Source organism: Fundulus heteroclitus, chromosome 6 (genome assembly GCF_011125445.2).
Source record: "Fundulus heteroclitus isolate FHET01 chromosome 6, MU-UCD_Fhet_4.1, whole genome shotgun sequence".
NCBI classification, from domain to species: Eukaryota; Metazoa; Chordata; class Actinopteri; order Cyprinodontiformes; family Fundulidae; genus Fundulus; species Fundulus heteroclitus.
Genome location: NC_046366.1, coordinates 4,047,342 through 4,073,604, shown reverse-complemented (window position 1 = coordinate 4,073,604; position 26,263 = coordinate 4,047,342). Strand labels below are relative to the sequence as shown.

The 26,263-nt window shown below is 44.2% G+C and overlaps 1 protein-coding gene across 4 annotated transcripts; it reads left to right on the top strand.

The window, feature by feature from the left end:
- On the top strand, positions 1 to 20,791 carry ccdc18 (coiled-coil domain containing 18). Of its 4 annotated transcripts, XM_021312608.2 has the most exons (26): positions 1 to 91; positions 298 to 508; positions 2,283 to 2,423; positions 2,529 to 2,635; positions 3,462 to 3,590; positions 3,788 to 3,884; positions 3,980 to 4,101; positions 4,220 to 4,499; positions 4,696 to 4,783; positions 5,681 to 5,898; positions 6,128 to 6,238; positions 6,331 to 6,462; positions 6,539 to 6,673; positions 6,756 to 6,833; positions 7,467 to 7,583; positions 7,709 to 7,876; positions 9,593 to 9,735; positions 12,186 to 12,349; positions 12,468 to 12,681; positions 13,170 to 13,269; positions 13,354 to 13,470; positions 14,744 to 14,884; positions 15,054 to 15,191; positions 16,390 to 16,833; positions 16,906 to 17,661; positions 20,530 to 20,791. In XM_021312608.2, the coding sequence occupies exons 3-25, from the start codon at positions 2,292 to 2,294 to the stop codon at positions 17,641 to 17,643; spliced, it is 4,113 nt and encodes a 1,370-aa protein (XP_021168283.2). In that variant the 5' UTR covers positions 1 to 91; positions 298 to 508; positions 2,283 to 2,291; the 3' UTR covers positions 17,644 to 17,661; positions 20,530 to 20,791. The 4 variants fall into 4 exon arrangements, with proteins under 4 accessions (XP_021168283.2, XP_035993779.1, XP_021168284.2 ...); XM_021312609.2 differs by having other exon boundaries at positions 17 to 508; positions 7,724 to 7,876; XM_021312607.2 differs by having other exon boundaries at positions 17 to 508.
- Positions 20,792 to 26,263: the final 5,472 nt, after the last annotated feature.

Here is a 26,263-nt window from a genome sequence, read left to right as displayed (position 1 = left end):
GCGGAGACTAAAAATACAAACCGTTCCGCCTCCAGTAACCCAAGAGATTTGTTGAAAATATATGTTAGAGACAGACTCTTGGACAACAAAGGTAATAGTTTATTTAAAGCAGAAATTATGTCTGGTGTTAAGTTAATTGTTCTTATTAAAAAAACAAGAAAACAGGGCTAATGTTTACTAGCTTACAACCTGTTGGCGTAAAGAGCTCCTGTGTTTACAGTCACCCAGGTTTCTGGTAGCGTAAGTTTTTTTTGGCAGCTTGCTTCCTAAACAAAGCCAGACCTGCTTTTCTTTCAGCTTTCCACTTGTGGCCATACAATGGGCGACCAGATGGTAACTCTAGTGAGGCTGTTCTTTAGTTAAACTCCACCGAGGCTCGACATGCAGGAGTTGTTGTTCAGATTATTTGAAGAGATCGAAGAGAAAATTAAGCGAAGCATGTGTCCAGCCTGAAGGATCAGATCCAGTCAACTGAGCTCTGCTACCAGAGTGTGGGACAGACACTAAGGTGAGTAAACTATAGAAGCATAAACTAAGAGCTGATCACTCCAACAGTGTTGATCAGCAGTTGACACAAACTAAGGCAAGAATCAGGTCTCTTTTAATCTGATATTCCTTAATAAAACCCTGTGCAAGTTCAGTGCATCATCCCAAAAAAAAAAAAAAAAAAAAATGGAGAGAGTATAGCACAACTGCAAAGCCACCCAGATATGCCCATCCACCTACAGCCTCTTAGTTTAGGACCTAAACTAAGAGGCCAGGCAGTAGAAGTATTGGCTGTGTGCTCTACCCATCGCTGGCCTCAGTGGAAAAGTGGCAACAAGAAAGCCAAAGTTTGGCACAAACTGTGTAGGGGACTCGTCAAGCCTGTGAAAGAAGGTGCTCTGTCCAGAGGAGACCAAAACGCAACTTTTTGGCAAATGACATTTAAATGTGTGGAGGAAAACTAAAACAACACATTAACTTTAAAACACCATCCCTGAAGTGACAATTGGTGGCGGCAGCTTCGTGCTCCGGGGAAGCTTTTCTCTAACAGCCGCAATTAAGTTGACGGAGAGATGGAGGGCGCTATAAGACCAGGCAGTTCTGGAGGAAAACTGGTTAGAGGCTGCAACCAGTTTAAGACCAGGGTGGAGGTTTGTTCTCAAGCAGGACATCGCCCCTAAACATACAGCCAGACCTTATAACAAAGCATATTCATGTGCAAGAGTGGCCCAGTCAAAGTCCAGACTTCCATCCAACTGAGAACCCGTGGCCACAAGTACAGAGCGTTCATGTTCACGGACGCTCTCCATCCAATCTGACTGAGCTTGATCTGTTTAGCAGAGACGAATGAAAGAAAAGTGTCAGTCTGTAGATGTGCAACATTTGAAGCTTAAACCAAGGCAGGAAAGGATAATGCAGGAAAAGGAAAATATATAAACGGTAGAGTTCTTTTTAAAAGGAACTCTGATCCCTTCAACACTTCCACAGTTTTCTCATTGCAACCACTTAAATCTATTTCATTGGGAGTTTTCTGTGGTGGCCCATTCTTTTTTTTTTTTTTTTTGCAAAATATCTCAAAGTCAAACAGTTTGCATACAGAACATTTCTAAACATGAATTTTAAAGCCTTACTACAGATTCTAATGATGTGTAATGTTAGCCTATCTCCAAAATCCTGTTTGGCTTTTAGGATGAAAAATCAAATCAAATCTCGGGTGTCATGTTATCACCCTCTGCTCCCCACTCTTCTGTAACATCCATGTTTGTGCTGTGATCGACTAATACTTTTATGACGCCTGAGCTGTGGATCTCTGTAGCTCCTCCAGAGCTCCTCTTGGCTGCTCCTCTGATGAATGCTGTCCTTACCTGGCCCTGTTTAGTCGGATGTCTTGGCAGGTTGTGTCATCCTCGTTTCATTTTCAGACAATGGATTGAACAGAGCTCTGTGATGTTTAAAGCTTGGACTGTTATCAGAAAGCTGTTTATTACACGGGACACTTTATCTAGGGATATCAGCGTTAATTAGTCCTAATTAACTGTTAAGCCTTCCCTTTATGGTACTCTGGTGCATTACTGTAATACACTTTATGTGGGGGTCAGAGCTCCCTTAAATACCCAGCTAGAGAGAGAACAAATCCCTGCTGCACACCTTTAAACCGGCACACTTCCGTTCAGCCTAGCTTTATTTTTCACCTTTCTGTAAATATAAGCATCATTATCTACAGTAAATGGTGGTGGAACCATTGATTATTTTGTCTTAACCCTCCTCTCCCACTTTCTTTGCCTCTTTCCATCCAGCCAGTAGGGATGGAGTCTGCTCCTGCGAAAAAGAAAGCAGGCTGCGTGCGACAGGAGAACGCCTGCCTGATCACAGAAGAGGAGCGGCTCCTCAGCGACCTGGATTCCCTGCAGTATGAGCCTGGAGTTTCCAAGCTGCAGGTGTGACACGCCGTGGTGCGCGTGCTTCAGCTGTTAACGGCTGGCGGTGATGCATTTCTTCTTGCTTTGGGACGTAACGACGAAAGTGTTTGTTCTGCTCGGCAGGTCCATCCCAGCCTCTCTAGGGTCAGGGTTGGCAGCACCGTGGCAGCCATGAGCGAACACATCCGCCAGCTGGAAGCTGAACTGGAGGCTCAGAGCGAGGAGCTGAGGTAAGCTCCTTGCTCTGCATTTACGAGGCTGGTTTACCGAACAAACCTGGCATGCCTTTCTAATTTGCAGGAAAGAAAAATCTTCTGTTTCTTAGATGTTAATTATTACTTTTAGCTAGGGCTGGGCGATATGGCTTAAAAATAAAATCTCTGATTTTCTTATACCAAATCCGATTAATCGGTTTATTTTAATCGGTTTATTTTCCTCTTTTTCGTTTCGCAAAATGAAATTACAGAAATTACTTTAAAACTGATTTTTATGTCAAGCATTTCGTCTGGGAGCTGACCTGGATTCAAAGTGCAACTAAAAACAAGCTGTGTAACTGTGCTTGTGAAACAAGATGGCGGCCCTGCCATAGTATAAACCATGAAAATATAACAGAATGTTTGCTGCTGCTGGTTTTACGCGATGAGCAAAGAACAAGCTTCACTGCACTTGTGTGACTTCAAATTAGCTTCAAAAAAATGAATAAATTGATGCGCCTCATCTTATGGTAAAAACAGTTTCGTCTTTACAATGTAATATATTTTCCTAAACATGCTATTCTCGTCATGGAAGCCCAATGAGTCCATTTGGAAAATAAAATCTTAATAAATTGTAAATTCGAATTAATCAGTTAAATCGATATATCGGCCAGCCCTACTTTGAACCTTTATTTAGACAACAAAATTATTTTCAGCTGAAACCTTTTACTTTGTTAGGTTGAAGGCAACAAAATACAGGTTAATGTTTAGATTTTATTCGCGGTGACTTGTTCATTGAATGATTCATCATTTCTGACCTGTTTTTAAGCTGTAGTTTCCTGGCATGCTGGATGTGTTCTAGGGCCGCGGAGCTGAGGGCGCAGTGCTGCCAGGAGGCTGCAGCTCACAGCGACGCTGCGGTCGCCTCGCTGACGGAGGAGCTGCGGACGCTGAGAGAGGAACTGGACAGCAGAACAACAGTAGGAAAGAGGTGAGGATTTTACACACGCTTGGACCTAGTGCCATCTGAATGTTGTCAGCATCAGTCTTACTGGACTTTTATTTTCATCCTGTTTTGTTGACGTAAAAAACCGAGTCACCTCAGGATCACATCCCTGTATTCTGATATCTCGGATGTTAAATTACACTTTAAGCTCCAACAGCATGTTCCACAACCTTTCCCCGCAGAGCCGAGCAGCAACGGAACCAAGCCCTTCAAAACGCAGAGAAACTCAAAGAAGCTTTCAAATATTATAAAGACACCATTTCTGTTAAACTCCAAGAGGTACGCCGAGTGGAACTGCCTTTTTCTTTCATTACGAACAAGAGCCTGGCCTCCTTGGTGATCCTGGACCTCTTTTATTTCTCTGTGCCTTCAAGGTGACGGAGAATGAGAAAAAGCTGAAAGAGAGCCTGATTGAGTCTGACCGAGAAAAGGAGGAGTTGGAGATGAAGTTTTCTGCGTTGGAAAGGAAAAGAGCTGAGCAGAACCAGACCGTCGGGTACTGATTGACTTCTGTTGAATAAAAAAAAAAAAAAGAGGAGAAGTGTGAAAACAGTCCCGTTCTTTTCCTCAACTTGTATTCAATCGGCAGTGTTTTTTTTTTTTTTTTCATCCAGCCAGCTGCAGGAGGAGCTGAGGCAGACCAAGGATGCTGCTGCTCACCTTCAAGCCCAGGTGGACCAGCTGAGACACAAAGCCTCCCAGCTGGAGCAGCAGCTCTCAGAGCGGGGTGCAGAGTGCAGGGAGGTGGCCTCTCTGCGCAGGGAGGTGGAGGAGCTGCGGACTCTGACCCGTAATCAGGAGCAGAACCTGACCCAGAGCCACAGAGAGGCTCAACAGAGCCGGGCTGAGCTGGCCAGCCTGGAGGCAATGCTGGCTCTGCTGCACCTAAAGGAGGTAGCCAAGCTTTTAAACTCCCTCCTACATCCTTATTTCGTGTTTGTGACTGCATTAAAATGGAGTTGCATTGTAAGTTGGTTCCTCTGCATAAACATTTTCCTGCAGCCAGTTTAGCAACAGTCCATGTCTTTATCGCTGGTCCTGCAGAAAGGAGGGAGCCTGAATTTTCTCTTCTGCTCTTTAATGCATTAAGGCTCCTGCAGGGCCAGTCTGCCCCAATCCGTGCATGCTGCCCCCAGTGGACTATTTAGGAGCTGCACATCTGCTGAAACTCAAACCAGGTAGGCTCCAAATGCTCAAGCATCACAAAGCAGGCAACCGCTCTAAGGCTGAGCCTCATAGTTTTAGTTTGGTTATCAATGGCGGGTCAGTTTGCCACTTCCTCCGTTCGTACCTTTATTTTGTGTTGTCATTTCTTCCCTCCTTCCATTTCATACCACTAACCAAACCATTATATTGATCTAATCCCACTTCAGGAGCAGCTGACCCCTTAGAAATATGACTAATTATGCTCACCAATTACAGTGAACATAGAGATCAGTGCATTCAGCGTACTGAGCACCTCGGCATACGGCATCTCAGCTCAGCTTAAGAAAACCAGGTCCAGCAGTGCAAGGGAGATGTTCTGTAATGCACCTGTCAGGACATTTCCAGCCCTCATCACAAACTTGGAAAAAAAATATCTGCTATGATAGAACGTTTAAAATGTTATGAGATGCATGGGAAAAAATCAGGAGCAGAATGCAGTTTTGAGCTCCCTCCCCCATATATGTCAGATGTCTGCTTTCAGCTGGTTCTTGGGATTTTATGTGGAAAAAGGAAAGATGTGAGTGGCTAATAATAAAAGCAAACCTTCTGTTATTTTTATGGGCCTGTTAGATTCTGCAAATAACTGTACCACTAAGAAATATGTGAAAACAATGGTTTCTTAGCACCAGATTTCCCCCCTCTTAGTATAAATTAAAGACAGGATTTTCTAAAATGTTCAGAGACTGTCTTTTTTGCATATTTTTGTAAACAAACAAAACAAAAACAATAACAACCCCCCCCCCCCACTATGGTCAGAACTCCCCTTGACTGATGTATATTTTGTCTAATTTTCTTCGTAAAGTACATTCCTGAAACAGAAGCCTTGCCGTTCTCTCTCTCTCTCTCTCTCCATGCCTCGCCCCGTCCAGGTGAAGGCTACCAGCAGCTGCTGAGGGTTGTTCAGGCCAAGGAGGCTGAGCGTCTGAAGCAGAAGAGCCTGAACGAGCGGCTCCAGGAGCGTCTGAGCAGGGCCCAGGAGGAGATCTCCTCCCTGCAGAGCTCCATGGCCCAGAGAGCCTCGCACTACCAGAGCCTCCACACAGAGCTGCAGGAGCGAGCCAGCCAAGCCACAGACGCACAGAAAGAGGTGCCTACGTCTTCTAATCACCTCTGCTAGCTGCGCCTCAGGCTTTTTAAGTGTGTCAGTGAAACTGAGCAACATCAAGGATGGGATCTTTGATATTTTAGGCATTTTTTTTTCGTAAAGCATTAAAAACGACATCATGCTGAAACAGTTTTGGAAAGAAAATGTGATATAGACATGCATGCACCAAGGTCTTTTCTTCCTTCTTCCTTTTCTACTTGTTTTACATCAGTTGAAAAGAAAAGGTGCCCGGGTCGCTGCGCTGGAGAAACAGCTGCAGGAGAAAAGCTCGGCGTACAGTCTGGCTGCTCTGAAGAACACGGAGCTGGAGAATGAGCTGCAGGTACATCCAAACCTCCCCGTGGTTTTATCTCGGCTTCATCGGCCCTCTGCCCGAGGCTCGGCTTCAGCTCTGGTTCTTGTCTCTGATCACAGGAAAGGAGCAGCAGCATTCAGCACTTCCAGACCCTGTTGTCCAAAAAGCAGAAAGAGTACCAGCAGTCCATGGAGCAATGTAAACAGTCTCACTGTAACCAGCTGGCTGAGCAGCAGCATCGGATAGAAATGGTAACCTAGACTCGCAGCACAGCTTCTCTAGCAGTGATGTTCGCTGGACTAGCGGTGTTTCTCTGACCTCCTGCAGCTGCAGCAGACTGTGGAGGAGGCCCGGTCTCAGGTGTTGGGGATGCAGCAGCAGTTGGGTTCTCTTCAAAGGGAGCGAGACGAGGCTCAGAAAGCAGCTCTCCTGCTTCAGACCTCTGTAGATCAGCTCGCCCAGGTAACACAACATGTTGGTTTCATAGGCGTACGGCACAGGGCAGTTTATTTATGGATGAATGATCGTTGTTCCTCAATTTCAGGAGAACAAAGCAGAAGTTAGTCACAACCAGCAGTTGCTGCAGAGTTTCAAAGACCAGGCTTCGCTCTCTGCTGCCAAGGTTTGTACAGGCTCCATAATTACCATGTCTGCATACGTTTGGTCAAATATATTCCTGTTTCTAAACGTTATCTCCTGTCCCACTGTCTGAAACTTGCATCATTTTCTTTATCCATCCATCCTTCTGCTTGTCTCTTCCCGTCTATAAGTCCCTATGGATAACTATGGACTTTGGTATTTCTAGTTTAAAAAGCTCTTTGAAGAGACAGAGGACGTTAGGACTTTGAGTCTGGAAAAGTGTGTCATTTAATAAAAGTGGAATTCAGTTTCTTGGGGCTAAAGCTTGTCCCACAGCGGTCCCAAACACAGCTGCTAATCCGCCGCGAAAGACCGGAACAGAAAGAATCAAACCGTCGCAATGATCCGGTTCAGACTCATCCTGAAGGAATGCAGTAACATGACATCAAGAGCCCTGCAATGAAAAATGCCCTCAAACTGCAGCAGAGTAAAGCCACATTTATAAATACTAAGGACTTCTTTAATGCTCTGTGAGACGGATCCAGTCAATCTGAATACAGTTATTCTGCATGCTTTTAAATCGTGGGCTTAGAAGGGACTTCCTTCTAATAAACGAGAGCCATACCGACAAAGATGCTGTGTCCACCATCTCTAACCTGCTGTGCTTCTCCATCAGATATCTGAGCTACAGTCATGCCTGTCAGCGTGCAGAGAGGAGCTGAACCTGTACCTGCAGCAGATGGACGAGAGCAAGAAGACCTATGAGGCTGAGCTGCAAAGGAAGAATGAAAAGGTGCACCATTGGTCACCGGAATGAAATCATTCATTTTCAAATCAGGGGGCACGAAAACAACCACTCGCCTGTCCTTGGAGCAGGGCCCACGCCTCCAACCATTGTCCATCTTTGTTGTTTTTCAGTTGTCCTCTCTGCAGGAGAAGCTTCACAGCACCAGCCTGGACTGTCGGCACTCCAGTGAGCAGAACCTGGAGCTGCAGGTGTCTCTGCAGCAGCAGCAGACCATGCTGACTGAGAGCACGGCTCGGATCTCTGAGCTGGAGGAGAGCCAGAGCCAACTGCAGAGACAGGTGAGTTGGACACACGGAGACCAGGACATGAAACCAGGTTAGAAGCACAGTAGCTGCTACTGACCTTATTTTGGTTTGCAGCTGCAAACAGTACTGGGTCATCCTACTGATACCTTTTATAATGTTGCTTACTTTATAACATATTTAATTAGGTTGCTCTTCAACTACTGGGACAAATGCATGTTCCAGAGTTTCCTTTCTGTCTTTGATTGGAAGCAGCAAACAGTCCCATTTCTCCATCTTGTTATCCTCTAAATATTGCGGTCAATAAATGATTAAAAAAAACATATATGTGAATTACACTGATTAAGAAACATTATAAATACATTTAAAGGTCAGTAGTTTATAAAATGCATTAAATAAATGTCAAAATGATTAATAACATTTTTAATACACTTTGTGTTGAAATCATTTAATTGTTTACACTTCTTGTGCTTAATGAAATTATTCACACCTGGGATGATAGAGCTCAACACCTGATTGGTTAATTTTGTGACCTTGTTAATAGCTGTGTTAGCGCCACCCACTGACTTGGATTGGTAAAGCTGGCAGGGTTATGATACGATTAATTAAAATAAATAATTATTTTAGGATTTAGTTTGCCTTTGGGAGTAATAAACTATTTTTAAGTGGAATAAATATATCTGCTTTAAACATATAATCAACCCAAATAGTATTGAATTACTTTGACATTTTATTCATTTTTAAATTATTTACAAATCTTAGAATTATATGTACAGTGTAATATATTCAGTGGATTTATTTAATTTTTAATGAATCAAGCACATGTCTTATACATTTATGTAATGACCTAATTAATCTAATGACTTTATGTAATGATTTTTTTTCTCGAATTGTGGAACTTCTAGCTCTTAATATTTAAATAGCCAAAGATTTATATTACAAAATCAATACAAATAACATTTCTTTAGACTCTTTTGCCTACGTTGGGTGTTGCTTACATGTTTATTAAGAGAATATGTGGCTTTATTATTATTATTATTATTAGCCACATCCGGTTAACTGTGTACCTTCTTTGCTCGTTTATTGCATCAAACATTGTTCATTCACTGAGTTTATTGTAATCCAGAGACATCTGACCTTTGTAGGACATCATTAATGCTCCCAGCAGCACACAACAGATCCCGTGTGCGCTACTCCACGTCAGAACTTTCACAACCTCAAACACCAACGCCTCTGTTTACATAAGTACTTTTTTTTGTAAGAGGAAGTAGCAGTAGTAGGAAGTAGGAAGTAGTAAATCTACTTCAACTGGTCATCATCAGTGTGAGAGCCATTATACAGTCAGGGCTTTTGACAGTTTTGGCTCTGCAGCATCAGACCCCCCCATCCCCCTCCCCCCACCAGGCCATTTCTAACTGCTGCTAGGAATGGCCTGATCAGATCTGACTTGTTTAGAAGGGTTCCAAGGGGAAGTCGTGTAGCTGTATAATTTAGGTGTGCAAAGTTTCCTTCACATCAAAGCATAAAACATCTAGAACACTGAGATCAAGGCCAAAAAGATCTCCGTTCAGTTAGCAGAGCCATAGAAAGTCAGTCAGAGGACATCTGAATGCCTGGAGGTCTAAACTGTGTGGAAGTTATTTTATTCGAGCTAAAATGGTCATCTTTTCAGTTTTTATTCTCATAATACAGAAGCCAGAAAATGATAGTTTCCTCCGACATCATCCGCTGGCATTGGGCTGTCTGTTACAGGTGTCCAGTTTGGAGCTGCAGCTGGAACGCGCTCGTGCTTCTCTGCAGGACGAAATCAGGGGCAGGGAGCTGGAGGCGCAGGCTGCTGAGGAGAACCTGCAGGAGATGACCCAGCAGAACCAACAACTCTCCAAATCCCTCAGGTCCAAACTCCAGAGCGTCTCTTAAGCTAGGATTATAGAAAGCTTCGCAATACAACCTATTTATATGTGTCACGCCTTTAATGAAACACAAATATCTTGCTCTCTGAAGTGCACCAAACTTGTCCTAATCCTAATAAGGGCGTAGACTCATGATCAACAAATCACTTGGTTAAATGCTAAATGGCCTGCAGTTGCATAACGCTGTTATCAAGTCTGAGAACTCGAAGCGCTTTCTGCTACATTCACTCACTCAGCCATTGACACGCTGAGGGCAATAAGCTACGTTGTAGCCACAGCTTTCCTGGGCCAGACCGACAGAAGCGGGGTGGCCATGCGGTCGGCGCCACCGGATATAGGTCAAAATTTACACCTGATCTGTGCAATTTGCTGCACTTTCAGTCATTTGGGGCGGAAGTTTTTAAAAACCTTTAGTCAGACCTTTCTGTAAAACCATCCATCCATCCATCCATTTTCTGATCCGCTTAATCCCTCATGGGGTTGCAGGGGTTGCTGGTGCCTATCTCCAGCGATCACTGGGCGAGAGGCGGGGTACACCCTGGACAGGTCACCAGTCTGTCGCAGGGCAACACAGAGACAGACAGGACAAACAACCATTCATGCACACACTCACACCTAAGGACAAGCCTTTGTGTGTGCCTATATGCAGATCACATGCTAATGACCAAACCGCACTCAGCGGTGGATTTACATATTATCCCTATGCTAATGGCGCGGTCAGGAGCGCTGAATGGGCCCGCGGTGAGATCCTCGTGGTTAGAGCAGTCGGTACGGTCCGTGCAGAACAAGCAAAGCGGAGTTCAAAAATCTGAACTTTTCTGTCAAATCGCGTCGTGGCAACCAATGAGGGACTGGTTGTTGTGTCACAGCGTAGGAGCGCAGTGGAGACACAGCTTTTTTTCAGTCAAAATAGAAGGTATAAAAATTATGAAGTAAGGAATGCTCTTTAGAGATTTGGGGGTGGCTTTGAAAAAAGCCATTTTAATTTAGCCTGTTACATCATTCATCCTGTTCTCGTAGCTCCAGAACTGGCCTGTCTCAGCCTCTTACTCTGCTCTGTCCATGCCAGGGACGCCAGCGCCATTGTTCAGTTTTTTCGCATTAAATGCAGCATCGTGACCTGCTTGGTCAAATCCCGGTCGGCCATGTTGAGTTGAACAGACAAGCAGATGGAGGCTTCTCCTATATGATGACGCAGTGAACTTGATGTCACTCGTTGCACCGGGTCAACACGGCACGAAATGCTGCGGACACCGCATTTAGTCTGAACGCACCATTACAGTTTATATATGATTGGTACAAAGAGTCTCTGCATGTGAACACACACTGCCTGGCCAAAAAAAAAGCTCACACACTAATATTTTGTTGGACCGCCTTTAATTACGAATGCTAGCCGTAATTTGATTACAGCTAGCGTTCGCTGTGCCATTGTTTGATAAGCTTCTGCAAAGGTTTATTTTTCCATCCAGTGTTACATTAATTTTACACCAAGATCTTGTATCGATGATGGGAGAATCCTTCTCCAGCACATCTATAAGGTTTAGGTCTGGATTCTCCGGGTGCCGAGCCATGTGTGAAAATGATGACTCATGGAATATTTAGCAGCTGTTGGGAAGAGGAGGTAAACCCAGCTGCTTAGAGATGAAACTGGTAAATCTGACCGTACAGATGCTTCCCGGACTAATCTCTGCCGGGGGGGGGTTGGGTCGGGTCGGAGCTGACAAAGTCAGCTTGTCCAAGTTTTATGGTTGATATTTAATCCTTTAAATTAAACTTTTTTTTCATCATTTAATCTTTTTACGTTAGTTTGTAGCACTTTAAGACTCTTAAAATGCATTATGTATAATATTCATCATTATTATTGTTATAATGTTTTTAAATAACCATTACCATTTCTACCTCCAACTCCATTGTTTAGAGCTTCCTCTTTCTGTTACGGCCTCCCTCAAACTGCCAGTAACACGTATTATACTGATTTAACTGGAGCGGACCCAACTGGTTTTGCACATTGCAATTTAGCGCTACTTATTTGGAATCTTTGAAGATCAGACCCTCTGTGGTGTTTTAGTTGCCGGCTGAAGTACCAACGTGCAATTCTGTTAGCCCTACAACAAGTAGAGCGAGATAAAACCGAATGAAAGCACTTGGTGACACAGTCTTATGGTGAAACCACATCCCATCAATGTGACTATAAATAATCACAGGTTTATTTCATTCTCTGTGCAGAGCAGCATGCTCTGTGACTTTTAGCTAGTGTAGCTCTGGCTAGCTTCTGTTGTGTCTCTGTAGCATTTTTCATCCTCCTGTCAGTTTCCAGCCGGGTTAAGGAACAATATGAACCTGTTTTCTGTTTGTTTTGACCTAAATTCCCTTCACTGCAGCCAATCTCAGTTGAAGGTTGACCACACGGTTTGTATTTTATCTCCGGGCAGCCATCTGGCATCAGAGATGGAAACGTGTCGGGCTGAGCTGGTTTCTAAGGAGTCGGAGCTGGAGCACCTGAGGAGCCAGGTTGCCTTAAAGGCGGAGGAGATGCTGGGCTTGGAGCAGAGCCTGCAGCACATGAAGAGCCAAATCATCAGCAAGACCTCCGTGGGTAAGACATTTAGGATCAGTTCCATAAAAGCTCTACATTTTACAGCAGCTGCTCTGGACTGCACCATGTTCTCTTCAAGTCTCATGTTTGTCCTTTATCGGTCCTCGTCTTCCTCCAGTCACAGATCTGGAGGAGAAGCTCCATCGCAGTGAGGTGGAGCAGCTCAGCAGCTCACGGCAAGTCCAGGTCCTGGAGGGGCAGCTGCGCTCCGTGCAGGGAGAGCTGGCCGACAACGTGGAGCGACTACAGGAGCTCAGGGATGTCCTACAGAGAACCCAAACCATCTCTGAGGAGCGGCAAGCCAAGGTGGACAAACTGAGTGTTCGGCTTAGGTGAGGACTGTATGAAATAAAGTGCTTCTAAAGTAAAACTTGTACAAACTGTCACTATCTGTTGAGATAAATTGACACATTGGGATGTTTTGTTGCGTAAAGTGCAGAATCCTATAAATTCCAGTTGTATAACACACAACGTACGCAGTTTTCACGTTTATTGTACATTAAGCACTCGGTTGCATAAACATTCATGAAGGAAGAAGAAAATAAAACAGAAAGCAAACTGGGCTTAATGGCTTAATGGGCTTTTAAACTCCGCCTTTGAATCTGCAGGCACTTCTATACAAGTGGAGCATCAGGATTGGTTGCTATCAACCCAAAGGACATGCAAACACTTGCAAAAAGCAAACAGCTATTACATTTTATGCAAATCAGGAGTTGCTACAGTTTGAGTTTTCATGAATTTCTCTCTGCCCCCAGGAGTCCTAATGATCAGACAAATGGTTTATGGCTTGATCAGTTTAACTGTGTTTGTGAATTTGCAGTGAGACCCAGAGGGAGTTGGAGGAGAGAACTCTTGAGGTCTTAGACATGGACAGCGCGCTGAAAGAAAGGCAGGGGGAGCTCCAGCAGAGAGCCAAGCTGGTACGAGACATCTTCATGTGCCTTTTATTCAACTCCCTCAAACTGCTTGGCTGCCAGCTCTCCTCACTGCTGTCTCCCTCTCAGCTCAGCCAGCTGGACGTGGCCATCAAGGAGCACAAGCTGGAGATGGAGAGGAAGGTGGAGTTCCTGCAGCAGAGCCTGGAAGCCCGGGAGAAGGAGCTCGCAGACAGGAACACAAAGGTCTGGGAACCGCTTTTCTTTGCTTTTTTTGTTTGTTTATCTTTAACCTGAAGTTTCCCACTAAAGATTTTAAGGAAGAGCCAAAACTGCGAACAAAAAGGTAATTTTTAAGTCAATGTAAATATAAATTTATGAGCAAATCCAGTTTTGTTAAGTATTGTATTCTGTTTAGGCCAGAAATAATCACTGATTAAAATTATATTTATAATCATGATCTAATAATTTGCTTTAAATCCATTTGGGTAAAACTAACCTGTAACCTGCTAGAGAAAGGCTGCCCCCTCCTCCTGCCCACAGAGCTGGTAGAAACCTGCCCCAAACACGCAGCTGACATCGACGCAAAACGCATTAAATCGGGGGTTGTACATAAAAGCACGCCACACTTTTAAGATTGGTATTTGTTAAAAAGAAATGTCTATCATTTTCATTCCACTTGACATAGATGCTATTTTGTGTTGGTCAGTCTCACTAAATCCTGATATAGTACAAAGATGTTGGTGGTTGTAATGTGACAAACTGTCGGGGAGTGTGAATACTTTTACGAAGCACCTTCTATTGTTCAAACATACTACATACTAATATTTCAATTTCCTGTTACCTGATTAGTGTCATATTGGAGTATTAAAAGAACTTCCCAGACTTTTTTAGATGGAAATGAGGGCACTTCCTGGGAAACCATGCTGGCTATCAGGTCATAAACACCACTTTCCCTCACTCTGCTTCATTCTCCTACTACTCTCCAATTTTGCATTATTTCCTGGTATTTAAGCTTTTGTCTTTATATTCTCGCCATTACCTTTTTCCTTTCTTTCATGTAGAAAGTACTCCTGGATCAGTGCTTTTTTTTAAAATTCCTTTTGTGTCTCTGCTCTGTCGTCTCAAACCCAGTCAGTCGTCGCAGATGGCCGTTCAGACTGAGCCCTCTTCATGGTTCTGCTGGAGGTATCCTCCTGTTAAAGGGGAGATTTCCTCCCCACTGTTGCTACATGCATTCTTGGTATGAGGGATTGCTGCAAAGTCAATGACACAAAGCCACTGTCCACTGTGGCCACATGCTCATTTAGGAGGCCTGAATGCTGCCAGCCAATGACTCGATGCGATCTGCTGGCTTTCCTTTGACAGAAACGTTGAACCTTTTAGAACTGACTTTGTAAAGTGTCTTGAGGTGACATGTGTTGTCAATTGGCGCTATATAAATAAACTGAATGACTAGTCTGGAGAATTCCAACGACCTAATAAATCTTCCTGTGTGTTCCTGTTGTTGTGTGGCTAGGAGTCAGAGGAGTTCAGTCAGCAGCTGCGTGAGGGCCAGCAAAAGCTTCAGAAAGTGCTGGACGAACTTGAAGCACATCAGCGTCACCGTGAGGCTCTGACCAGAGAGCTGGACACGGCCAAGCTGCAGATCAGGGAGACGGTGAAGTCTGAGCGCCGTGTTGTAACCTTCTGCCGTTAAAACTCAACCACAGTAGAGCCTGCTGGCCTGAACAGGGATATTCTGGGAATGAATATTTGTTTCCATTCTGCACGGCTGTCCCACGTCACGCTCATGATCTAATGGTGGGGTCTGTGTGTCTGTTCTGCAGGAGGCCCAGCTGTGTAGCGTAGAGGAGGAGCTGACGCTGAAGGAGGCGCGGTGGCTGCAGGAGGAGGCCAGGCTGCAGAGTACGGTCACTGCTTTGGAGCAGGAGCTGGAGTTGGAGAAGGAGCAGCACAGCAAGGAGGTACAGCTCCTTCTGAGGGGGGGGTGAAGCTGTCCTCCACTAACCGAGGACAGGATTTCATTTTGAAATGATCAGCTTATCTAGAAGAAGTGACGTCAGTTTTTGTGGTGAGCTTCTCATCAGTCCGTGTGCTTCATGCTGGTCCGTGTAGGACTGGTGGTCGCCGTAGTTCCTCAGTCTCTTCTGTTCTGTCGGATTTCGTTTCCTCTTTTCTTTACATCGTTTTCCCAGGGGAACTTTTTGACATTTCATCACAATACAGCAGCATGCTGGGATGTGTTGTATTGAGGTTTTATTTGACTGAACAACGTACGGTTTTTAAGTAAAAAGGAAGATGATTCACTTTTTTTGTGGTCATTTCTATTCACCTTCCTGCAGTCAGTTAAAGATACAATATACTTTATTAATGTAGGAGGGGAAATTAAAACTGACCACATAAAATGTCCAAAAAGACAGAACGGTAAATAACGTAAAGCTGGAGTGCAAATCAGCATGTAGTAGATATTAACATAATTGATATTATAAACAGAACCGAGCTATGGCTCGTAGCTTTTCCTTAGTCAGTCAGACTGGACGGAGAGCATATGGACTCATATTCCCAGCTGAATGTAGGTCTGGCCTTTGACTAGGCCATTCTACTTCATCAACATGTTGTGATCGAATCTTTCACTGCTCTGGCTGCAGCCATGAACAGGACGTCCAGCTTCCCTGCAGCTCTGACCTGAAAAGCTTTCCCACAGCATGGTGCTACCACCACCATGCATCATCACAGACATGGTGCTATCCTCCTTCCATTCCCACATGATGAACAGAGCTCAGTGGGATTAAAAAGCTTGGGGTATTGCTTTATTCCCATAACTCTGCTTCAAACATCTGGAAAAGCCTCTCCTTTTGCTGTCTCCTGTGGGATTTCTGGTCTTGAGGATGCGGTTCGTTGTCTAATGTTCTTTAACAAACCTCTGAACAGAACAGCCACACTCACGCTGAGATTAAATTGTGTGGCACTATTTACTATTTAGATGACTTCTTAAGGCACTTTCCAGAGTTTTATTGGCAAACAATGCACCGTTTCCCTTCTGTTTCACAACCATGCATTTCTCTGTGCTGAGCTTTCCCATAAAATGTGCCGTGGTTCGTGGATGAATACTTCAGTAAAGCCCTGTTTCGTGAACACCTGTTGTTCCCCCTCCTCTTCCAGCTGGAGTCTCTGCAGCACACCCGAGGCCAGCTCCTCAAAGTCTCCGAGCAGATCTCCTCCACCATGCGCTCCTCCCAGGAGCAGCTCACCGCGCAGCTCCAGCAGAGCCAGGCCCAGCTGGAGGAAGCAAAGGCACAGTGCAGCCGGGTCAACAGCCAGCTGGACCAGGCTAGGACTGAGCTGGATCACAGCCGCAGCCACGCCGGTCACCTCCAGGCGCAGCTGGAGCGCAGCCAGGCGCAGCTTCTGCAGAGTCAGAGCGAGCTGGAGGAGAGCAGGGTTCTGCGTGAGCAGGCGGCCGTTCAGAACAGCCACCTGAACGCTCAGCTGGAGCTGCTCTCTGCACAGTTAAAGCAAAGCAGAACGCACGTTTCTCAGCTCCAAACTCAGCTCCGTGCCTCGGAGACGTCTGTGGAGACGTCTGCTGATTCGCTGCTCATCAAGGTACCGTTTATGCCAGCATCACGTGTTGTTTTCAAAGGGAGTCGTGCTGATTTGTCTCCTTGCCTTCTGCAGGAGGCTGAGCTGACCCGCCTCCAAGCCAGGATCTCCAGTATGGGACGAGCTGCTGAGCGGCAGAATCTGTACAGTCACGCTGTCTCCCTTCCTGCCCTGCACACATTCACAGAGCCCTCCTCCTCTGCTCATCCATCTCCTCCTTCGCCCACACAGTTACAAACCGCCGTCCCCTCTCCTTCACGTAGTCGTTCCGTCCCCCTGTGCTCCCCGACAAAGACGCGACCTTGCTCGTCTCCTCCCACTCTCTCGTATCTTCATCCTACCTCAGCTCCCCACATGTCCGGCAGCCTCCTGCTACCCCGAGACTGGCTTCAGGGCAGCAGCGTCGACTCCTCCGTGGACCTCCCTCCAAGCCTGAAGGCCGCGCTGAGTGCCGCGCTGATCAAGCAGCCATGGGAGTCTTCCTCACAGTCTCTTTCAACTTTCCCAGGGTCCGCTGACCACAGCTGGCAGGGGCTCAGCGCCACAGAGGCCTCAGCGGTGTCTGACGGCTCCTTCAATCCGCTCACATACATGCTGGACACAAACGCGAGCGTGGAGCCTCCCACGGTGCAGCAGGGAGACGACGTGCAGCACGCGGAGTCCAGGAGGGAGTCTGTGAGTACCTTGGTGGGGCAGGAGGAGGAAGAGGTGGACATGAGCTCACTAACAGGGATGCTGAAGTTTGTGAATCAGACGTTAGCCATGCAGGACGATCCCTCTGCCTGGAGCTCTACAAAGGAAATACTTAGCTGAATCCCTGCTGCGCTGCAGGTAAAAACATGTTGAATTGGCAGACTGGAAAATAAATCATTCATCAAAGCTTGGTTTTGTTATCTGAGATGCTGATTATCAGTGTAGCAGCTACTGGCATCTAGCCGTCGAGTTGAAGACCCCCCCCTCCCCCCCGTTGTCTTGCCTTCATGTTCACTCCCCTTGAGCTTCTTCAAAATTCACTTTTGTACTCAGCCCATTTCACTCTGATCCCCTGAGCGTACCATCCCTGTGGTGAACCCTAGGGTTGGCAGCATCATGCTGTGGGGATGCTTTCTTCAGCCATGACGGTGACGCTGGATCAAATTGATGGGAAGACAGATGGTTTTCTTCCACCCCTGGAACCTGTTAACAAAGCCACAGTCTGACCTGCTAATACTGTGGTCTAGATCAGAGCTCTTCAACACTGGCCCTCAGGACCCACTGTCCTGCCTCGGCTCCACCACACCTGAATCATATGACTGCATGACCTCCACGGCAGCCATTCAGCCATTGATTTACCTCAGGAGTGTGGAGGCAGGGAAACGTCTTAAACATGCAGGACAGGGAGGGAATCCTGAGGACCAAGGTTGAAGAGCCCTGGTCTAGATCACAGCATATTCCTGGGTTAAACGGCACAGCCCAGACCCAAATCATGTTGGGAACCGGTGGGAGGACTTTCCTGACGGTTACAGATGTTCCCCCTCCTGATCTGCCTGAGATGAGGTATTTTGCAAAACAGACCTCAGTCTCTGCATATGCAAAGCTGGTAGAGGTATACGGCACACGGCATGTGTACCAAAAGCCGCTTCTATGAAATACCCCCATATGAGAGCTGAATGCAAGTCCATGCCACACTTTTCAGATTTTTAATTGTAAAAATAAATAAATAATAATATACTAAAGGGAAAACTAAGAATCACTTTCCTTCCACTTGACAGTAATGTGCTGCTTTTTAATTTGTAACATAAAATCCCTTTTGTGCTTGTCACATGACAAAGGTTCAATAATTGGGAACCCTACCTGTATATATCTCTATCTGTTTGTTTTATCATCTTTTTTGTTTCAGGTGGAAGAAGCAATAACCAGTGCTTGTTCCTTTAAATGGCTTTGCATCTTGTTTTTGCATATTACAATCAACTCTGATTCTCCATTTTTATACTAAAATATTAAAATCTAATTGAGTAAGCAGAGAGCATCATCTGCATATTAGCCACTGCGTCCTTTTCACCGATCGTTCTCACCTCTGTGGGGGAGGAGAGGAACGGTGGTTTTGCAACAGCAGGAAGATTTTGCAACATAAACGGCTTTAGTTTGACTTTTCTGATTTATTTATTTACTTTGTGCCCCGTGCGTCAAAATAAATGCTATAATTCTACACGTTGCCTTAACGTTTTTTTTTTAGACGTTGTAATGATGCGACCCCAAACCTCAGCTTGTTTTGTTGGGATTTTATGCGACAGACCAACACTAAGCAGTGCATGGCTGAGAAGTGGAAGGAAACTGCTACGTGATTTTCAACAGCTTTCACAAAAGCTGTTTGCGTAAAGTGAGGTGTGTATTTTTATTCAGCCCCTCTGTGTCAGTACTTCTTTACTTTTGATTTCCCACAGCAGGACGCTGCCTCCACGGTGTTTACCTGTGGGCTGGGGAGTTCACCTTTACATGAACATTTTATTTCCCTCACACTTGGCATGTAGACCAAAATGTTCACTTTTAGTGTCGTGCAACTAGAGCACCTTCTACATATTTACTGTTTCCTGCGTGGCTTTTGGCAAAACGCAAACAGTCTTTTATGGCTTTCTTCCAACAGTGGCTGTTTTCTTGCTTTGCTTAGATGCCGGATTAAAGGAGTGCATAACTAGTAGCTGTCCTGATGACAGATTCCCCCACTGGAGCTGAGGATTTCTGCTGTTCCCATGGGCCTCTTGGCTGATTAATGCTCTCCTTGCCCAGCCTCTTAGGGACAGATGTCTTGGTTGTGCAATATGCCTGCTATTTTCAGAAGATGGCTCGAGCAGAGCTCTGAGATGCTCAAAGCCTTGGAATGTTGTTTCAGAACCGACTCCTGCTTTAAACTTCACGGCTTTCTCCCTGACCTGTCTGCTGTGGTTAAATTCCCCAGAAGTAGAACCTATTTACCAACTGGGTGACTTCTGAAGGCATCTAAGTCTAAGTCTGGCTGCCCTGGATTGTATTTCAGGGTGTCTGAGGAAAGGGGGCTGAACACAAATGCCTGTGTATATCTCTGTTTGTTTGTTTTATCATCTTTTTTGTTTCAGGTGGAAGAAGCAATAACCAGTGCTCGCTCCTTTAAATGGCTTTGCACCTTGTTTTTGCATATTACAATCAACTCTGATTCTCCATTTTTATACTAAAATATTAAAATCTAATTGAGTAAGCAGAGAGCAGAGAGCATCATCTGCATATTAGCTACTGCGTCCGAAAGGGGGCTGAACACAAATGCACACCTCAGTATTTCGATTTTTATTTGCAAACAGCTTTGAAAGCCAAGGATTGCATTGTTATCACTCGGGAAGATACGCAGCAGCAGGACTTGATTCCCTGCGTGAGGTTCAGCAGTGTGAGCGGTCGAGTGGTTTACCAGCATTTATCAGATCACAGGGTCACTACATTAGAGAAGTGGAACAAGATCAGATGTTTCCGTGACGTAACCCCATGAGGATCTGAGAAAAGCTCGATGTGCTTCTGCAGTTTGTTAGCTAGTAATTTTCCCAAGTGCTAATCCAAGCTGTAAATCTGTCCGATCCAGCAGAGCTGAGATAACCGACGGGTCTTTTTAATAAAGTCTGAATGATCGGATTAGTTTCAGGTTATCTTGCTTTGCCACTCCGGATGATTAACATGTTCTTTCTTTTTATCCTTTAGGGAGCCGTTTGCAAGGGAGGCATACCAAGTTTCTACTCACTCTGGCATTTCCATGAAGTTTCCCTTTGTGTGTTAATAATCAAATTGGATTATTAGGCCACGGTCGTTTTCAATGACTACGTTTAATGCAGTCCATTGAAGACACACTCTTTAGTTCAGCGCAATGTAGCGTCTCTGTTCTATTTTGCATTGCAAATATTTATGAATGTGAATAGTTTTCTTATTAAAGTCTGTAAATTAAAGGAGTTTTTTTTCTCCATCAGTCCTGTTTCTATTAAAGTCTGGAAGTTCCCATGCTGCGTGTGATTGTGGAGAGCATCGGAACCACAGGCTGCTCTCTGACCATGACAGGAATGCTTGGCTCCCGGCGCGGGTCGGTTAAATTAAATTAGGATCGCATGCGAACACGGAACGAGAACGTCTCAAAGCTTTGGTTGTTAGAACCTCCTCAGGTCAAGAGCTTTTCACTGAGCTGCTGCTGTGACGCTTTGCAGCAGCCTGGTGATGATTATCTTCACAGCTCTGCACAGTCATGGTCAAAAGTTTGTTTTTGTTTATTTATTTTTTTAGTTTCCTCTTTATAACTTCTGCGGAATATACAGTGAAGGTTATAAACTTTTGCTACTGCATTTGGATCACTGTGTGGTGATCAGATGCATATTAATTCTTTGGAAAGAGCTTGGTGCACATTGGTATTTTTATCACAACGGAAAGAGACTAAATTAGTTTGTGATAAAGCAAATAAAGCTGTCTTTAGGTTTCAGTTGACACTTCTGGGTATTTTTTGCTTGATTTGCAGATAGTTTTGCTTGCCTTACAAATGTGACAATTTAATTCTATGCTTAGATTACTTTTAGACCAGTTTGCTTGGCCTAATGTTAGATGAAAGCTTCTGGTATTGACACAAATAGAAAAGAGTCGCTAATTATCTGTGAACATAAAAGTTCTGTCTCAGTTCTTTGCCCTTGAGGTCTTCTTTTATTGTAGACTTCTTTAGTAAGAAATGACTATAAACAGAAACTATATATTAAAATATTTAATCCAACAAGCCAGAGTAATGATAAAGCTTCAATACTGCACTCTTGTAGGGCTGGACGATATAGAATAAAAGCATATTGATAAAATAGAAATCATATTGATCGATATTGATAATTATCAAAAAAAATTCAAAATATACATTTTATGTGCAGCCCTGACCATTTTATGCTGTTGCTTAATGAGCTAATTTTAAATAGATGGATTCAAACACAACTCTTTATTCAACCAACTTTTTACGAAACCTGTAAGTGTTAAAAAAGAAAAAAAGAACATGTGCTCTCTGAAGGCTGATGGAGCTTTCCTGGGTTTGTGATTGGTTGGGAGGATGCAATGACTGTACTATTAACCTACATGATAGGCTAGAATGCACTGTTCTTTTATTGATCTTTTTATCGAACCCTGTTTTTTATATTGAACCATACGTCTATTGATCGATATATATCGTTATTGAATTATCGTCCAGCCCTACACTCTCGTTATCTTTAACAGTATGTAAGGGGTTAAGTTTTTATTTTGAAAGCAGGGGCATGTCTGGTCTCTTTAAAACATCTAACACACTCACTGCTTCTTCGATGGTCAATACAGCACTTTTTGTTTTGTCCTCTCACGATGCAAAGACCCTAAATGAAAGTAGCTCTTTCTAAGGCTCTGTGACTGATAATTTAAACCCTCGTTTGCATCAATTATTTATAGCTTAAGAAGCACATCTGGCTTTCTGTTCTTGTTTTTTCTAAAGCATTGAGGATGTGGTTGAGTCAGTGGTGAATGGCGTGCAATGTGCTGGGTTCTATTTTCTCAGTGAAACTTCCTCAGCATCACCCTGTCAGAAACAGCTCCACTATACTCTGCGTTGTCGTCGCATGCATTTACGTTCACACTAATAAAATACTGCAGAAATAGTCCGCTACGCTTACTTTTAAAGAGAAACTATTTTATTGTAAAGAGCTCTGCACATTTAAATGGTATAGCAGCTGGAGTCATTGTGCAGTCAAAGAAAACATAAAATGGATGAATTTGTTTTTAAATGTTCTATAATAAAGGAAAGTAACATTAAACTGCATTGAAATAATATTTTGGCTCCACCACATAATACTAAAAGATGCATGTTACATTTAGGTCTTTGCCAGAAACGTAACCATTCACACCTAAACTCCTCGAAGAACCAGTTCCCAGATACCAGAGGGCGAAACAAGCCTTCTCTGTGAAGTGGCCAGGCTCTGCCCATACTTACAGACATCCCACAAGAAAACATTTAATCACCAGCTAATGCGAGAACATCAAGATCCTCACTGTTTGTACAATTGTTCTTCAAAGAATGGGTTTAAAACAAATCAGCAATATTCACCAGGTTTGTGCGCGCACACACAAGGAGTTTCACAAAGAGTGGACTGCAGCAGGAGTCAGAGCTTCAGGATACCACACAGACGGAGACATGGGTTCAGTCGTCGCTTTCTTTCTGTCAAGCTACTCTGAAACAACAGACGGCGTCAGAAGCGTCTCGCCTGGGCTAAAGACAAAAAGGACTGGATGCTGCTGAGATGCTGCTGAGTGGTCCAGAGTTCTGCTCTCTGATGAAAGTAAATTTAGCATTTGGAGGAGAGGCAGAGTCCAAGCTGCACGTTTCCACAGTCAGTGATGGTTTGGGGAACCATGTCATCTGCTGGTGTTGGTCCACTGGGTTTTCTGAGGTCATAGGTCAACACAGCCGTCTACCAGGAAGTTTTAGAGCACTTCATGCTCCCTGCTGCTGACCGACTTTATGGAGATGCAGATTTTATTTTCCATCAGGACTTGGCACCTGCACACAGTGCCAACGTTACCAGTACCTGCTTTAAGGACCATGGTATTCCTGTTCTTAATTGGTCAGCTAACTCACCTGACCTTAACCCCACAGAAAATATATGAGGTATTGTAAAGAGGAAGGTGCGATACACCAGGCCTAACAGTGCAGAAGAGCTGAAGGCCACTATCAGAGCAACCTGGGCTCTCATAACACCTGAGCAGCGCCACAGAATGATGGATCCATGCCACGCCGCATTACTGCAGTAACCCAGGCTAAAGGAACACCAACTAAGTACCGAGTGCTGAACATGCTCAGACTTTTCAGTTGGCCAACATTTCTGGAAGTCCTTTTTTTTCTCTATTGGTCTTAAGTAATATCCTAATTTTCTGAGATACTGAATTTGGGGGTTTCATTAGTTGTCGGTTATAATCAACATTAAAACAAAATACACTTGAAATATATCATTGAAATATTTTAAAGTGAAACTGGTATATTATATTCATTCATTACAAACATAATAAATGAATATAATATACCAGTTTCACTTTTTGATTGAAATTACTCTGGAAGACCACCTCCTCTGTCTTGTGTGGATGAATCTCCAGGTGGTTCTGACTGCACCAGTGGCCAGTCAATAGGTTTTAGTGTGGGTGGTAATGTGAAAGGACACAATCAAGGGAATCAAGTTAGAAGTGAAATTTCCTCACCATCCATTCCTGAGTGGTTACATACCAAAGTTTAAGCAATCATGAATGACAGCAATTAAGCCACAGAGTGATAGGCACCAAAACCCAGAGATGGATCAGCAGGTGCTGAACCATATAGTGTGCAGAAGTCACCAACTTCCTGCAGAGTCATGTGGTGTTCAGATTAGCTAAAGAAAGGAAGGGCGCACTCATGGCGTAGCGGGTAGCGCCACCCATGTTTGGAGGCCTTAAGATGAGGAGATAAGATGGAGCTCCTGTCTTGTCCAGCTCTACACTGCAAAAAGGGAAGTAAAAGTATGTAAACGTTTCTTGAAATTTGTGTATTTTTCCTTGATTTGAGCAGGTAAATAAGACTATTTGCCAATGGAACAAGATTTTTGCACTTAAAATAATAACAATTAATCTTCATCATTATATTCCAAATGCAGGATAGCTAATAATCTTATTTAGGGGTAAAAATACTCATTCCATTGGTAAATAGTCATTTAGGTGCTCAAATCAAGGAAAAATACACTAATTTTAAGACAATTTTACTTACTTTTAGTTCCCTTTTTGCAGTGTACTGGTCAAGTGTTTTACAGTTGTGTATCTGGCATTGTTTTCTTTTTGAACTTCCTGTTTTTTATGCACCAATTTCTTGTCTCATTTTAGACAACTCCACTTCCTCAGATTTCCACGTGTAATCAGCCTCTGCCACATCCTAACACTATCCTGTTAGGATGTGGCAGAGGCTGACCTGTTGTCTCTCTCAATTGTTTGTCTGCTAGTTTAGTTCCTGTGGATTCCTGACATCTCTGGGCTGCATGTTTTTTAATCTTAACCAAACTGCCTTACGTTAGTTCTCTGCTGAGCCTCTGTCCACCACTTTGCTGTGGGCCGCTCACCGTGAGGCTTCTCTCTATGAAGTCCCCTAAGATGGAGTTGTTTTCCCCACCTCTCGTGATGGATTGTCAACATAGTCAAACTAACCAAACAAAAACAATATACACTAGGTTACGCCAATATATGTCCATTTAGCCTATAAACTATTCAGTAAATTAAATATCATATACCTAGTGAAACAGTCAAAAAGCATGTGGTAATGGAGAGTACTGTTAAAGATGGCTTACATACACTTGTACACATCCACTGGTTCTGGTTAAAGTAACCAGTGACTGCCTGCTAGATTCAACTGAACTTTCTCTCCCATGTTTTCTTAGTGAGAATCTGTCTTTCTCCAGCTCTAAATGCTTCATAACATGTAAAAGTTGGGACTGTTTATTAAACTGGAACATGACCCAAGGATGCTGGATCTAGTACAGGCCTGTCACTTGAAGGGTCAACTAAAGGAAATATCTAGTGAAGTATTTGTTCTGACGTGTGCAGGCAGTGCAATATTTTAAATGGCAGAAGTCCAGCTGCTGGATTTAAAAAATAGGTGAGCCCGCTTCTGTGGTTGGGGGATTAGGAGACGACAAGTCCAGCAGAAAAAGCCAGGGATGTCTGCAAGGAGTAGTCAGGAGAGGCCAGCCTCTCTTAAACATGCAACTTCACAACTAGGCCAGTAAATCAGCAACTGAATAGGCCAAAGCAAACCAAAAGAGAAGAGAAGCTAGTCAGAATGTTACAGGAATATGTATCAGAGCTGTAATATAGTGGTGAGGTGTGCTGTAGGTTTTACAGAGGAGTTCAAAGTGGAAGTGAATCTGCAGCAAGCATCAGCTCTGAGCCCCTTGTTGTTTTCTGTGGTGAAGGACAAGTTGACAAGTTAGCCAGGAATCTCCATGGACTACGATGTTTGCAGATGACATTGTGATCTGTGGCGAGAGCAGGGAATAGGTAGAGGAAAATCTAGAGAGATAGAGGTTTGCCCTGGAAAGGAGAGGAAAGAAGGTTTTCTGTAGCAAGACAGAATACGGGTGTGTGAATAAGAGGGACCCTAGAGGAGCTGTGAGGTTACAGGTAGCAGAGATAAAGAAGGTGGAGGATGTTGGGTATGTAGGATCAACAGTTCAGTGAGTGTGAAAAAGAGGTGAAGAAATATTTCCAAGCTGGTTGGAGAAAAGTATCCGGTGTGTTGTGTGATCTAAACACTATCAGCGAGAATGAAAGGAAAGGTCTGCAAGACGGCGGTGAGACCAGCGATGTTGTCTGGTTTAGAGACAGTGGTGCTGAGGAAGAGACAGGAGGCAGAGCTGGAGGTGGCAGAGATGAAGATGTTGAGGTT

Coding starts and splice junctions, on each gene's coding strand:
- ccdc18 (XM_021312608.2), top strand. CDS start 2,292: ATGGAGTCTGCTCCTGCGAAAAAGAAAGCAGGCTGCGTGCGACAGGAG. Junction 3,885..3,979: donor TTTCTGTTAAACTCCAAGAG/GTACGCCGAGTG, acceptor TGTGCCTTCAAG/GTGACGGAGAATGAGAAAAA. Junction 7,584..7,708: donor TGCAAAGGAAGAATGAAAAG/GTGCACCATTGG, acceptor GTTGTTTTTCAG/TTGTCCTCTCTGCAGGAGAA.